This window comes from Delphinapterus leucas, chromosome X (assembly GCF_059928025.1).
Source record: "Delphinapterus leucas isolate spDelLeu-1000000601 "Yukka" chromosome X, BTC_Dleu_Yukka2, whole genome shotgun sequence".
Lineage (NCBI taxonomy): Eukaryota > Metazoa > Chordata > Mammalia > Artiodactyla > Monodontidae > Delphinapterus > Delphinapterus leucas.
The window spans coordinates 49,740,515-49,755,280 of NC_143150.1; the positions used below are offsets into that span (position 1 = coordinate 49,740,515).

Consider the following 14,766-nt stretch of genomic DNA (forward strand, 5'->3'; position numbering starts at 1 on the left):
AAGAATTCACTTTCACCAAGGTTGAATGATATTACCTTCATTCATCTACCTACTAAATCAATTTTAGGATCTATCAAAACAACACTTCTTAAGTAAACATTCATTGGGAAAGTCACAGACTTCTACTAGTGTACAGAAAAATACACAACAGCAACAGGCTATGTAGCAAATTACATTTTAAAAAATCTTCTACTGGAAGGAATCTTAAAAATAATTTAATAAATCCCTCCCCCCAACTTACATACCTTCTTCTTGCTCCTGGATTTTTAGCAATGGGGAAACTGAGATTCAGAAAAGTAAATTCCCCATGGTTACAGAAAATAACCATAATAGCTGACATTTACATACCTCCTAAAATGTGTCAGGTACTCTTTTAAGTGATTTCACACATTAACTCATCTCATCTAATCCTCACAATAATCCTTTGAAGTAGGACCTGTTATCATCTCCATGTTAAAGATGAGGAAACCGAGCCCCAGGAAGTCTGAGTGGCTGCCCAAGCTAGTAAATGGCGAAGATGGCTTTCACACCCAGGCAGTGTAGCTCCACAGAATTGTGCTCTCAGCCACTACACTGAAACCCAATATTAGAACTGTGCATTTTCCAGTACATATCATGATGCTTTGTGATATGTAAGTGCCATTACACTATATGCTTAATTGCTAAATTAACATATCATTACATTTACACACACAGATAACTGGGCCAGCAGCTTCTAGGTCCTATAGTTTGGTCGATTGTGCCTAACAAAAAATAACTACATTCCAAAAACATTTATACCTCATTTACTCTTATGAGCAAAGCATAAGTATATGCTTAATTTAAAAAATGATTTAACCATTATTCTGGTCAAACCAATTTAATATGTAGATACTGTCAGATATCACTGTAACTATGTTCTTGGAATAGACATTTCCCCAAATGGTGGCCTGGGTAATTGTATTTTCATTAGATTAGTTCCCAGTGAATGCGGACTGTGTCAATCTTGATAATAAGCTTTTTATAAGACATGTTATTTGATAACAATAAAGCAAAATAACATTCAAAAGAAAAATCTTTCACACATCATATAAAAAAAGTTTATGTCTCTACTGAATACTGTCAGCGATTCCACACTATCTGAAAGTTTAAAACTAAAAAAAAAAACATAATTTTCTAAGAAAAAAATAACTAAGATAAAAAGGCCCATTAATACAAAGATTATATTTAAGAATGTTATAGCAATTAAAGTTAACATTGGTAAAAGAATCAAAATTATTTTTCATATACTATTCTCTAAAACCACTTTCACTTTGATTTTCCTTTTGTCTTCTATGTTAATTTCAAGTTGTCTGTGGAGTTTCCAATTCTCCAGCTATGAAAGATGAACATAAGACAGTGAACTCACAAGCAAAAGCAAAAGAATCAGTGGTCATGTTCTCAATTATTATATCATACTTATAAGTAGCAATACCGTCATTCACACATTAATGAGCAACTATGACTAGACAAAGCCATAAAGCTATAGTCATAGTATTACCTTTGACCAATTGATCCTCTTCATGGACACCTCAGGTTTATATATTTTTTTATGCTTCATTCCATATGGCAGATCAAGTGCTCCCGAAGGAGGAGGAGGAACTCCTCCAAGGGGAGGTGGTGGAGGAGGTCCCCCAAACAAAGGCAGTGGTGATGCTATTCCATGTACCCCAGGTAAAGGAGGTGGAGGAGGAGGGGGACCTCCTCTGGGTAGAGGTGGCGCTGGTGGAGGTGGGGGCGGGGGTGGCCCAGCACCTGGCAATGGAGGAGGTAGAGGAGGGCCTGGAATTCCTGATGAACCTGAGAGTCCATGTCCCTGAAATATAAAATAACCCAATGCTTATTTAAATGCTTACAGTAAAGTATAGTAGCAAAGAAAACTTCTCAGTAGACATTTGTGGTTGGGTTGTTTAAGATTTATTTAATTTAGCAACATCTAAGGGCTTAAGAATACATGAAAAAGACTTGCATAGATTTTTGATAAGCATTCTAAACCCTGGATAATGACTAACTCTGCTCATATACTAAGGCTAGGAAAGTTGGCATGCTCAAAGATTTTGTGAAACACTCCTCCAAAATAACGAAAACTTACCTTTCATTATAAGTATATGCAAAGAAGAAGTACTGTATATGGCTTGGGCCTGTTAAGACTAGTTGGTATGAATACGGGATGATTAATACAAAATAACTGATTTAACTCCCTTGGGGCCGATTAGCTTTACACAAAGAGTCTGTCTCATAGCACCAGTAACTTAGCTATCTTCTAATACCAAGAATTAATGCTAAGTAACATCCATTGCATAATAATACAGGTTTATCAATGTTTTTACATCTATTATTTCTTTTCATCCTTATTATAACCCTATAATGTAGGTTGGGTATTTTTATCTCACCGCTTATAGATGAGGAAACTGTAACTGCAAAGAGGTTCAATGACTAACCAAAGGTCGCACAGTCTGAAATATGATTAAGATTTACATGTGGTTCTTCTCATATCTAAGGCAGTCCTCTTTCCACTACAACAGACCAGCTCCTAACGAATGGGTGTCAGTTGCCTTGAGTGGAATTAATTACAGCTTGCAGTATGAGCAGATTATAACTTATTTCTCCCATCAGAAAAGAACTTCAAGTTCATTCTCTAATAATGATGGATGACAGCTGACGGAGATCACTGCATTCCATATTGTCCACTTTTTGATTATTAATCTGGACCTGTTACTTTAAACCATTACTGATGACAACGGTTTACTTTCCAAAATGAAAATGAATATAAAAGTGAGTTTGTTAATTATAAACACTCCTAAGGGATGTCCTACAAATGAACATGCATCTTCTGTAATTGAGATACAACATTAGACTAACTGAATGAAAAGTTTAAAACTATTAACATGTCTTGGTATAGTGTTATTTTTATTTGGGGAGAAACTCTTCTAATCTTTACTAATAAGAATTTCCTCCACAGACTAATTGAACTAAACGAACTTAGAATAATCGTTACATAATAAATAAGTGGAAGCTTATTTTTGAAACAATCAACTTAAAGGACTGACCCATTTACAAGAATGTTAAAAATTAACAATCACAGGTAAACAGAATCACAGAAATGTTTCTCCTAATATTCAGTGCACACTGTCCACAAATATTTTATTCACACATATGAATGTTTATGTGTGTATATACATATATACAACTAAAGTGTTTATACACTTAAATGACAATCCTCTCCTGGAATGCAATCCCCTCCTGAGATTAGGAAGAAGGATAGGATTAAAATATGCAAATTCTTTCTATTTTATTTTTAATGCAGCAAAACTATAGAAAACAGTCTGATTTTTCCAATCTTGATTGAGATAGCAAAGAAATTCTGAGGAAAATTAAAATAATTTTTCTGAAAAGTTCAATTAGTAATTTACCCTATAAATTTTGTATATAAATGGATTTGTTTAATAATTTGAAAGGTAAAATGTGTATCCCATATTTTGTATTAATTGACAGCAAAATGAAAGTAATACTTGTTTGTAAACATAAAATTTTGCCTCTATGAGATCATGTTTATGATATAAAACTTGTGTAACCACAAAAATGCTATTACTTTAAAATAGGACTTTTTACTCAAGTTAAATAGATATTTTACAAATTGAATAAAAGTCTCAAATGCCACCAGCCTTAAAATCAAATCATATCAGCCCTTTTCTTCCCTTCTATGAACAATTAGGAATGGAACAATTAAATGAGACCACAATAGAGTATTGAGAATTGAATACAGCAAATGGACCATTTACTATTTGACACAATTTGGGGTGCACTAGAAAGTACTGTGTGACTCTGCACTTTTCCAGATCCGTTGATAATAAATAAGCAACTACACAATTAAATGGTAAGGCCCTGTGCTAGGTGCAGTAGGGACTTTTTAATAAGAGTAAGCACAGGAAGTAAAGACATTGTCCTCAAAGTGTTTATGCTGCAGGGGAAGGGATAAAGCAGGCACACAACCAAATATGATAGGAGTGGTCTACAAAAGTGATATAAAAGTTCAAAGAAATTCCCAGAGTTTTGGGTGATGCTTTCCAAAGGATGTTATACTGAGCTGATCCTTAAAGGAGATGTTTCATTGGCACAGAGGAGCAAGGGAGGGCGTTTCTGAGAGAGAATAACCTAAGTCAGCATTTCTCAACTAAGTTCCATGAACAAACTCTTCTGCAGGAGATGTTAATAGGTGGTCTGAAATAAAGGGTTCTGTGGCTAAATGAGTTTGAGAAAGCTATAGGAAAAAGAGTTCGACAGGTTTCTTTAATGTAGGCCATCTCAGACCCTTTAGTATGCTAATGAAAATGATGAATCTCCAAGAGGAGAATTTCAAGCATACCAAATTTATTGGACTATGGAATGCTTTCCTCATGAAAAACCTATTAGCACCTCTGTAACTAATGTCTGGGAAATGCTGGCCGAAGGAAAAGTGTGGAGACAGTAAATTCTACATGTGAAGGGAGGAGGAAAGGTGACTTAGCTACAACAGAGGCTGGAGTTAGGGGAGCAGAGACGAGGCTGCAAAGGGGAGATAAGGGAGCCCCAGATAGAAGGCCTTCAAATTCCCGGTAAGGAGATTTTTTTCTTCAATCCTGAATGCAACAGGCAACCACTGAACATATTAAAGCCTGGAGTGACAATAATCAGGGTAGTGTTTTAAGAAGATTAATTTGCAACTGACATAAAGCGTGAATCTGAAGAGGAAGAGACTATAGGCATGGCAGAAAGTTCGGAAACTATTGTAATATTTCAGGCAGGATGGAATGAGAGAGTGGCCCTGGGGGGTTCAGGGTTTTGATGCAAAGCGAAAAAAAAGAAAGAACTGACATAATACAGTGACCAACTTAATAATCTGTCAGGAGGCAGGGCGGGGAAAAGGCCAGGACAACTCCAGCTTCACGATAAAAAAAAAAAATTGGTGGTAAAATTTAAACAAATAAGAATGGAGACCAAGCTGGTTTGAGGACAGAGAAGTGACCACAAATAATAGGTTTGATTTCAACATGCAGCAGGACCTGCCCACGTGGAGATCTAATCAAGAGCTGGAAATAGACAACAAACCCAGGGGACTTGACACCTACTAAAAGGTGATATTTGAATTTATGATATTGGATGGGATATTAGTGCAAGGACATACAGAGAAAAAAGAGCAGAGGACAGAACACTGGGGAATGTCATCATTTGGAGGATGAAAACAAAGAGAAACTGAGTTCTGAGATATGTAGAAAACGAAGTCAGATGACACAAAAAAGAGAGATTGAGTGAAAAGAAATTATCAAATATTACAGATAAGTGAAAGAGGCTAAGGGTAGGAAAAGGCCACTGCATTGGGTAATGTGTAGTTCACTGTTGACTTCTGAAGTCACTTTTCAGTAGATTGACAGAAACAGACCTAGTCAATCAACAAACACCCTACTGGGCATCTATGAGGCTAAGAACTAATCTTATGTTTCTTTATATTCATTTAAAAAATATGTTGTGTTGAGAGTATGTAATCAGCTCTAAAATTCAACACCATAATTAGGATTTTAAGTGTATATGGGGGGTTTTCATCATAGGGAACGTAGGTGGAAATATAAAGTTTACAGATTTTGAAATTATGGTAGTCGAGATATAAAGAGATCTCAAAAAGCTTTAATGAACATTTCCACATTTCTTTTGAAAGAAAATACTATGCATCCAATTTTTCAAATCATTATGAAAATTTCATCTCAAGAAAGAGTTTTGCTTGTGTAATACATTCCATTAAAAATATGCAGGGCACTTTATGCAATGAATGCCATATTTTTATCCAAACATTAAAATGATTTATTGTCCTGGAAAATCAAATCTGTAGTTATTTCAAGTAAAATGGGAAACTACCAGAAAGTCTGCTTCTGGTCACATTTTTTCCTTCACCTAACAAGATAGTTTTCTACCTTTGAACTCAATGTGACATGACACAAAGTCTGTATCTTGTTTTATTACCTGGGTTCGAAGTTGTTGGATTTCTGTTTCAAGCTCTTTGATTTTTTCTTCTCTTTTTTGAAGCTCAGCTTGAGCTTCCTGTCGAGCTGTGAATTCTTCATCGAACTGCAATGATCACCACCATAAATGTACACTTAATAATACAGTTTTGAGAAAGCTTTAAACAACAATATGCATTAAATAAGTGGAGTGTCTTTTGCTTCTTAAATTTCCCAGGCCACTCAGAAAATCAGAGCTCTTGATTATTTTATGGCAATTGAGCACCTCCATGGGGATGGGGTGGTAGTAAAGAAGAACTATGTCCCCAGCCCAAGGTAAAAAAAAACATTTTCACTTCTGAAAAAAGCATACTAAACAAAATTTTAAAAGGGTGGACTAAGAAGGCTCTCTTCATATATAATGGACATTTTTGTTTTTGTTATTGAAAGTTAGGTTTTAGAATTAATCATGTTTTTTTTAAGTGTTTCATCCCATACTTTTAAGTTTATTTAATTAGAAAATGAAACCTAAAAATTAGGAATCAAGCAGTTCAACTCTTTAAAATTATATTTAATCTTGAAAAGAGACTGTTCTTTTAGAACGCTCAAACGGACGTACATTAATACAAATCAGACTATTTTTATTATAATCTTAATTGTCTAGCATTCAAAAAGTGATGCTCCACAAAATCTGACAGTAGAATGATATATGCTCTAATGGCATTCTCATTCAGCTGGTTAACCAAAACACTTGTATAAAATGTCATAAGAGGGAAAATGAGAGGTTAAATTACAGTGTGCTAAGCCAAAGAGAACATCAGAATGGTGACTATCCATTTACTGCATCCTGCCCAGCACTTACCTCAGTCAGGTGAATACCGCTCATGTCCAGCTATAGAACATTTGCCCTTTATTGTCACTGTCACTTCAAGTTATTTTAGAAGTCTATACATTATTCCAACAATGTTATTTATGTTTTTAAAAGTGATATATCTTACTGCCAAAAACTGCCTTTAGAGTTTGTGGAACAAGGAAAAAGTGTGGTTACTGTTAATAAATATTCCTCCTCGTGGTAGACTTGACCTTTGGAAATTATAAAATGCCATTCAGATACAGTCTGAAGAAAGAGTGGGTAAGCAAAGTGGATAACAGTGTTTGAGTCAAACCTGCAATACTACTTAATTAATTCTTTTATCATCTCTACTTGAGTCCTGGGAAAATGTCCCACAGAGGATGGTCCAAATTGTTTCTAATCTTTACATTTCAAACTTACCCTGATCCTTCAGTATCAGCAAATGACCTTGTTTCCTAGGTCACTGAGAAGATGGAGCTTTTTTGACTTCACTAGTATCCATGTTAAGATTGATCTGATTCTGCGACTTCCCTGGTGGCACAGTGGTTAAGACCCTGTGCTCCCAATGCAGGGGGCCTGGATTCGATCCCTGGTCAGGTAACTAGATCCCACATGCATGTCGCAACTAAGAGTTCGCATGCCACAACCAAGGAGCCCATGAGCCGCAATTAAGGAGCCTGCCTGCTGCAACAAAGAAGCCCCCCTGCCACAACTAAAGAGCCCACCTACTGCAACTAAGACCCAGAGCAACAAAATAAATAAATAAATAAATATTTTTAAAAAATTGATCTGATTCTATACTCCCAGCCTCCTCGCCAGTGTTATCTTCTCCTGTGTGCTTCTCAAGCATGCTGTCCACACAAGCACACTACAATTTTGCTCTACAAATGGTTTATTAGTACACTTGCGGAGAGGCACACAAAGCTTCTGCTTGTAATTTAAAATGATCTTAATCTGTAAACCCATAGAGTAGGAATCAGAGAAGCCTGAGATATGTGAGCTGGAAGACTTCTTATAAGTCCACTAACCTTATTCTCTCCTTTTAAGGATGAAAAAATTAAGATCCAAGGAGAGTAAGTGGCTTAAAGTCACAGCTAATTAGCAGAAACACTGAGATCAGATCTTACAACTACCGCTTCTCATTCTAGCTGTCCCCGTTCATTTTTCTTTTTTTTCATTTTTTTTTTTTTACTACTTTATACTGCCTCTTAGAATCACCCAGAATAAGAGAAGGTACGCAGATAACCACTAGGAGACCATACATGTTTTCATTCTAAATGTTGGTGAGGAGAATAAAGCATCAAACACTGAAACTTCTTTTTTATTATTTCAGGACTCCTTTTCCAATAATAGATGCTTACAGAAATTTTTACCAGATAGATCATCACAACTTGCTCCAGTCTTGTGGTATCTAATCACAGCGCCAGAGAAAAAGAGATCCTAAGATTTTCAAAGGGAATTTTAAATGTGCTACTTAAAACAAGAACATTAGAAATATAAAGGTCTACTAATTGAAGTGTACAGTTTCTTTCACCAATAAAAATGATGGCTTCACACAAACATTTTGTGCTCAAGCTCTTAAAATCTATTCTAGTAACTGAAAGAGCAAAAACATTTCTTCAGATGCCCTGAAGTAACTTCAGTAATACTCTATAATTTCTAGAGTGATAGCAAAAGTGATTATCTAATCTCCAAGGTAAGTCATAACTTTGAATAGACAGCAATATGTAAGCACTTTATCTTGCTGCCAAAAGACTCAAAACTGTAGAGCTTTTAGACTTGGGCTTCAATCCTTCTCCTTCCACCAAGAGGAGAGAAATACTATACTAATGCTTTATAGGGTCTAAAACCAAACAATGCAACTTCCGGTAGGAGCTCATAAAATTGTAGCTATGCTTTCATGAAATAAGGAAAAGACCATCTGAGATCTAAATAAAATTCAGATATTCATAAAGGTGGTATTTACATAAAGCATTACACAAAGAAAGGGGAACCTCAAATTCCACCAAGACTACATACATGGAGTAGCAGCATCACTTTAAAAATGGTAATTACAAAATTCAAAGAAGATAAGTCTAAGCAGAGAGAGACAAAGAGAAAGAAAGTGTTGTATCATTCTGTTTCTATCAATAGCACTGATTTAAAGAACATAACAGATAAGACTAGCTAAACATTTCCACAGTTCTCCAAGGACTAACTACTGTTAAGTGACAGCTGCAGGAAAGCAATGGGGGAATGTGTTTTGGTTGACCATTTCAAACTATATGCTTCCAGCAACCTAATTTTATTTCATTTATCACTTTAGTAGAATATGGTTAGTGTTTTTCTTCCATAATGGATTAAAGGTGATGAGCAGGGAACAGTAGCAACTTTATCTTATTGGGAAAGAAATCAATATTCTGTGGTGGTGTCTGAATCCAGAAACATAAAGAACTATATAACTAAAACAACATTTATAAGACCTCGCATAAGGAAACAAGGTAGAATATGTATTGTGATTACATTTTACATTTCATAATTACGGCTAATATTTGATAAGTCTTACCTTCTTTGAAAATTCTGCTGCTTTTTGTTCACTTTCTTCAACTTTTGCCTTGTTCACACAAGAATCTATTAAGATTGATGAAAAATGATTAGAAATTACTGCATTGGATCACTAGGCAAATGACGGCTACCAGCCTATAATTCTACTATGTAAACTATCATTTTTATGTCAATTGCTGTTAGAGGGAAATTGACCTATACTGCATGTAAAACATAAACTACCAGGTTTCTTTTGTATACTAACTGAATTCAATGATGGTATCGTTGAGGCACAAAACCAAGCATCCAAGAATATATTTGACTCAATCATCATCATTTTAAAGGTATTCCATTATTTACCAACTTTAACAATTATAAAACTCTTTAAAATTTTTTTGTAGTTTATTATGGGAGGAGAACTGCCAAAGAATCTATGCTATGCTTAAGATTATTAAAGATCTGGGACTTCCCTGGTGGTCCAGTGGTAAAGAATCCGCCTTACAAAGCAGGGGACTCGGGTCCAATCCCTCGTCAGGGAACTAAGATCCCACATGCTGCAGGGCAACTAAGCCCGTGCACCACAACTACTGAGCTCCTGCGCCTCAGCTAGAACCCGCGTGCTGCAAACGACAGAGCCCACGTGCTCTGGAACCCGTGCGCCACAACTAAAGAGCCAATGCACCTTGGAGTCTGCACACCACAACGAAAGAAAAGAAAACCTGCACGCCACAACTCGAGAGAAGCCCACGCGATGCAGCGAAGAGCCCGCGCCACAACGAAGAGCTTGTGCCACAACAAAAGATCCCACATGCCTCAACGAAGATCCCGCATGCCACAACAAAGACCCGATGCAGCCAAAAATTTTTAAAAATAAAATAATTTTTTAAAAAAATCAACAAGCTCATCTTAAAATATATTAAAAAAAGATTATTAAGGGTCAAAATGGCCCTTAAAATAAGGCTACAGGGGAAGATACAATAACATTCAATAATTCAGGCTTCCTAAAGAAAGATTTCACTTGAACAACTTCTGAACAGGGGCAGAATATAGTATTATGTAAATAAGAAAACAAACATCAAACTTCTCAGGTCTAATCAAACACTCCAAAATATAAATAAGTGAAGAACCTCTTTTGGGAAATATTCTCAATACTGTATACAGAGTTTATTCTGTATACCTATACCTAGCCATCCTATACCTATTTATTTACCTAAAAGAAATGAAAGCATATGTTTATAACCAGAATTGTATGTGAATGCTCATAGCAGCTTTTTTTTTTTTCATTTTAACATCCTTATTGGAGTATAATTGCTTCACAATGGTACGTTAGTTTCAGCTTCACAACAAAATGAATCAGTTATATATATACATATGTTCCCATATCTCTTCCCGCTTGCGTCTCCCTCCCTCCCACCCCTCCAGGCGGTCACAAAGCACGGAGCTGATCTCCCTGTGCTACGCGGCTGCTTCCCACTAGCTATCTACCTTACGTTTGGTAGTGTATATATGTCCATGCCTCTCTCTCGCCCTGTCAAAGCTCACCCTTCCCCCTCCCCATAGCCTCAAGTCCATTCTCTAGTAAGCCTGTGTCTTTATTCCTGTTTCACCCCTAGGTTTTTCATGACATTTTTTTTTCTTAAATTCCATATATATGTGTTAGCATACGGTATTTGTCTCTCTCTTTCTGACTTACTTCACTCTGTATGACAGACTCTAGGTCTATCCACCTCATTACAAATAGCTCAATTTCATTTCTTTTTATGGCTGAGTAATATTCCATTGTATATATGTGCCACATCTTCTTTATCCATTCATCCGATGATGGACACTTAGGTTGTTTCCATCTCTGGGCTATTGTAAATAGAGCTGCAATGAACATTTTGGTACATGACTCTCTTAGAATTATGGTTTTCTCAGGGTATATGCCCAGTAGTGGGATTGCTGGATCATATGGTAGTTCTATTTGTAGTTTTCTAAGGAACCTCCATACTGTTCTCCACAGTGGCTGTATCAATTTACATTCCCACCAACAGTGCAAGAGGGTTCCCTTTTCTCCACACCCTCTCCAGCATATACTGTTTCTAGATTTTTTGATGATGGCCATTCTGACTGGTGTGAGATGATATCTCATTGTAGTTTTGATTTGCATTTCTCTAATGATTAGGGATGTTGAGCATTCTTTCATGTGTTTGTTGGCACTCTGTATATCTTCTTTGGAGAAATGTCTATTTAGGTCTTCTGCCCATTTTTGGATTGGGTTGTTTGGTTTTTTGTTATTAAGCTGCATGAGCTGCTTATAAATTTTGGAGATTAATCCTTTGTCAGTTGCTTCATTTGCAAATATTTTCTCCCATTCTGAGGGCTGTCTTTTGGTCTTCTTTATGGTTTCCTTTGCTGCGCAAAAGCTTTTAAGTTGCAGCTTTATTTATAATAGCTAAAACCAAGAAATAATCCAAATGTCCATCAACAAGTAAATGTATAAACAGGTTGTGCTACATCGATATACCATAAAAGTACTCAGTTATGAAAACAAATGATACATGCCACTACCACAACACAAATGAACCTCAAAATAATTATGCTGAATGAAAAAAGCCAGCAAAGAAAGGACATGCTGTATGTTTCCATTTACATAAAATTTTAGAAAATAAAACTAGTCTATACCAAGAGAAGATCAGTGATTGTCTCATGATGGCGAGAAGGGGGAAGCATGGGAAGAAGACTACAAATGAGAATGCAGAAATTTTAGGGGGTGACAGAGATGCTTATTATCTTTTATTTTAATTTTATTTATTTTCTTATACAGCAGGTGCTTATCAGTTATCCATTTTATACATATTAGTGTATACATGTCAATCCCAATCTCCCAATTCATAACACCAACACCCCCCCGCCAAACTTTCCCCAGCTGGTGTCCATACGTTTGTCCTCTACATCTGTGTCTCAATTTCTGCCCTGCAAACCAGTTTGTGTGTACCATTTTTCTAGGTTCCACATATATGCGTTAATATATGATATTTGTTTTTCTCTTTCTGACTTACTTCACTCTGTATGACAGTCTCTAGATCCATCCACATCTCTACAAATGAGCCAATTTCATTCCTTTTTATGGCCAAGTAATATTTCATTGTATATATACATATACCACATTTCTTTATCCTTTCATCTGTCAATGGGCATTTAGGTTGCTTCCATGACCTGGCTATTGTAAATAGGGCTTCAGCGAACATTGCAGTGCATGTGTATTTTTGAATAATGGTTTTCTCTGGGTATATGCCCAGTAGTGGCATCGCCGGGTCATATGGTAATTCTATTTTTAGTTTTTTAAGGAACCTCCATACTGTTCTCCATAGTGGCTGTATCAATTTACATTCCCACCAACACTGCAAGAGGGTTCCCTTTTCTCCACACCCTCTCCAGCATTTGTTGTTTGTACATTTTCTGATGATGCCCATTCTAACTAGTGTGAGGTGACACCTCATTGTAGTTTTGATTTGCATTTCTCTAATAGTGATGTTGAGCAGCTTTTCATGTGGTTCTTGGCCATCTGTACGCCTCCTTTGGAGAAATGAGTATTTAAGTCTTCTGCCCATTTTTTGATTGCCTGTTTGTTTTTTTAATATTGAGCTGCATGAACTGTATATATATCTTGGAGATTACTCCGATGTCCACTGATTTGTTTGCAAATATTTTCTCGCATTCTGAGGGTTGACTTTTCATCTTGTCTGTAGTTTCTATTGCTTTGCAAAAGCTTTTAAGTTTCATTAGGTCCCACTTGTTTATTTTTGTTTTTATTTCCATTTCTCTAGGAGGTGGGTCAGAGAGAATCTTGCTGTGATTTATGTCATAGAGTGTTCTGCCTATGTTTTACTCTAAGAGTTTGATAGTGTCTGGCCTTACATTTAGGTCTTTAATCCATTTTCAGTGTATTTTTGTGTATGGTGTTAAGGAGTGTCCTACTTTCATTCTTTTACATGTAGCTGTCCAGTTTTCCCAGCACCACTTACTGAAGAGACTGTGTTTACTCCATTGTATATCCTTGCCTCCTTTGTCATAGATCAGCAGACCATAGGTGCGTGGGTTTTTCTCTGGGCTTTCTATCCTCTTCCATTGATCTATATTAGTGTTTTTGTGCCAGTACCATAATCTCTTGATTACTGTAGCTTTGTAGTATAGTCAGTCTGAAGTCAGGGAGTCTGATTCCTCCAGCTCCGTTATTTTCCCTCAACACTGCTTTGGCTATTTGGGGTCCTTTGTGTCTCCATACAAATTTTAAGATTTTTTCTTCTAGTTCTGTAAAAAATGCCATTGGTAATTTGATAGGGATTGCATTGAATCTGTAGATTGCTTTGCATAGTACAGTCATTTTCACAATATTGATTCTTCTAATCCAAGAACATGGTATATCTCTCCATCTGTTGATATCATTTTAATATCCTTCATCAGTGTCTTATAGTTTTGTGCATACAGGTCTTTTGTCTCCCTAGGTAGGCTTATTCCTAGGTATTTTATTCTTTTTGTTGCAGTGGTAAATGGGAGTGTTTTCTTAAATTCTCTTTCAGATTTTTCATCATTAGTGTATAGGAATGCAAGACATCTCTGTGCATTAATTTTGTATCCTGCAACTTTACCAAATTCATTGATTAGCTCTAGTAGTTTTCTGGCGGCATCTTTAGGATTCTCTATGTACAGTATCAGGTCATCCGCAAACAGTGACAGTTTTACTTCTTCTTTTCCAATTTGTCTTCCTTTTATTTCTTTTTTTCTCTGATTACCATGGCTAGGACTTCCAAAACTATGTTGCATAATAGTGGCAAGAGTGGACATCCTTGTCTTTTCCTGATCTTAGAGGAAATGCTTTCAGTTTTTCACCATTGAGAATGATATTAGCTGTGGGTTTGTCATATATGGCCTTTATTATGTTGAGGTAGGTTCCCTCTACACCCACTTTCTGCAGAGTTTTTATCAAAAATGGGTGTTGAATTTTGTGAAAAGCATTTTCTGCATCTACTGAGATGATTATATGGTTTTTATTCTTCAATTTGTTAATATGGTGTATCACATTGATTGATCTGCGTATATTGAAGAGTCCTTGCATCCCTGGGATAAATCCCACTTGATCATGCTGTATTATCCTTTTAAAGTCTTGTTGGATTTTGTTTGCTAGCATTTTGTTGAGGATTTTAGCATCTAAATTCATCAGTGATATTGGCCTGTAATTTTCTTTATTTGTAGTATTTTTGTCTGGTTTTGGTATCAGGGTGATGGTGGCCTTGTAGAATGAGTTTGGGAGTGTTCCTTCCTCTGCAAATTTTTGGAGGAGTTTGAGAAGGATGGGTGTTAGCTCTTCTCTAAATGTTTGATAGAATTCACCTGTGAAGCCATCTGGTCCTGGACTTT

At 36.2% G+C, this 14,766-nt stretch overlaps 1 protein-coding gene across 3 annotated transcripts in view; it reads right to left on the minus strand.

Moving 5' to 3' along the window:
• Nucleotides 1–14,766, minus strand: part of DIAPH2 (diaphanous related formin 2) — an 887,827-nt gene that overhangs the window by 595,427 nt on the left and 277,634 nt on the right. For all 3 annotated transcript variants that reach the window (XM_022580795.3, XM_089904292.1, XM_089904291.1), the window contains 3 exons: nucleotides 9,389–9,453; nucleotides 6,013–6,117; nucleotides 1,520–1,834 (listed from right to left, as the gene is read on the minus strand). In XM_022580795.3, the coding sequence (XP_022436503.1) occupies nucleotides 1,520–1,834; nucleotides 6,013–6,117; nucleotides 9,389–9,453 (485 nt within the window). The remainder of the gene's footprint in view (nucleotides 1–1,519; nucleotides 1,835–6,012; nucleotides 6,118–9,388; nucleotides 9,454–14,766) is intronic.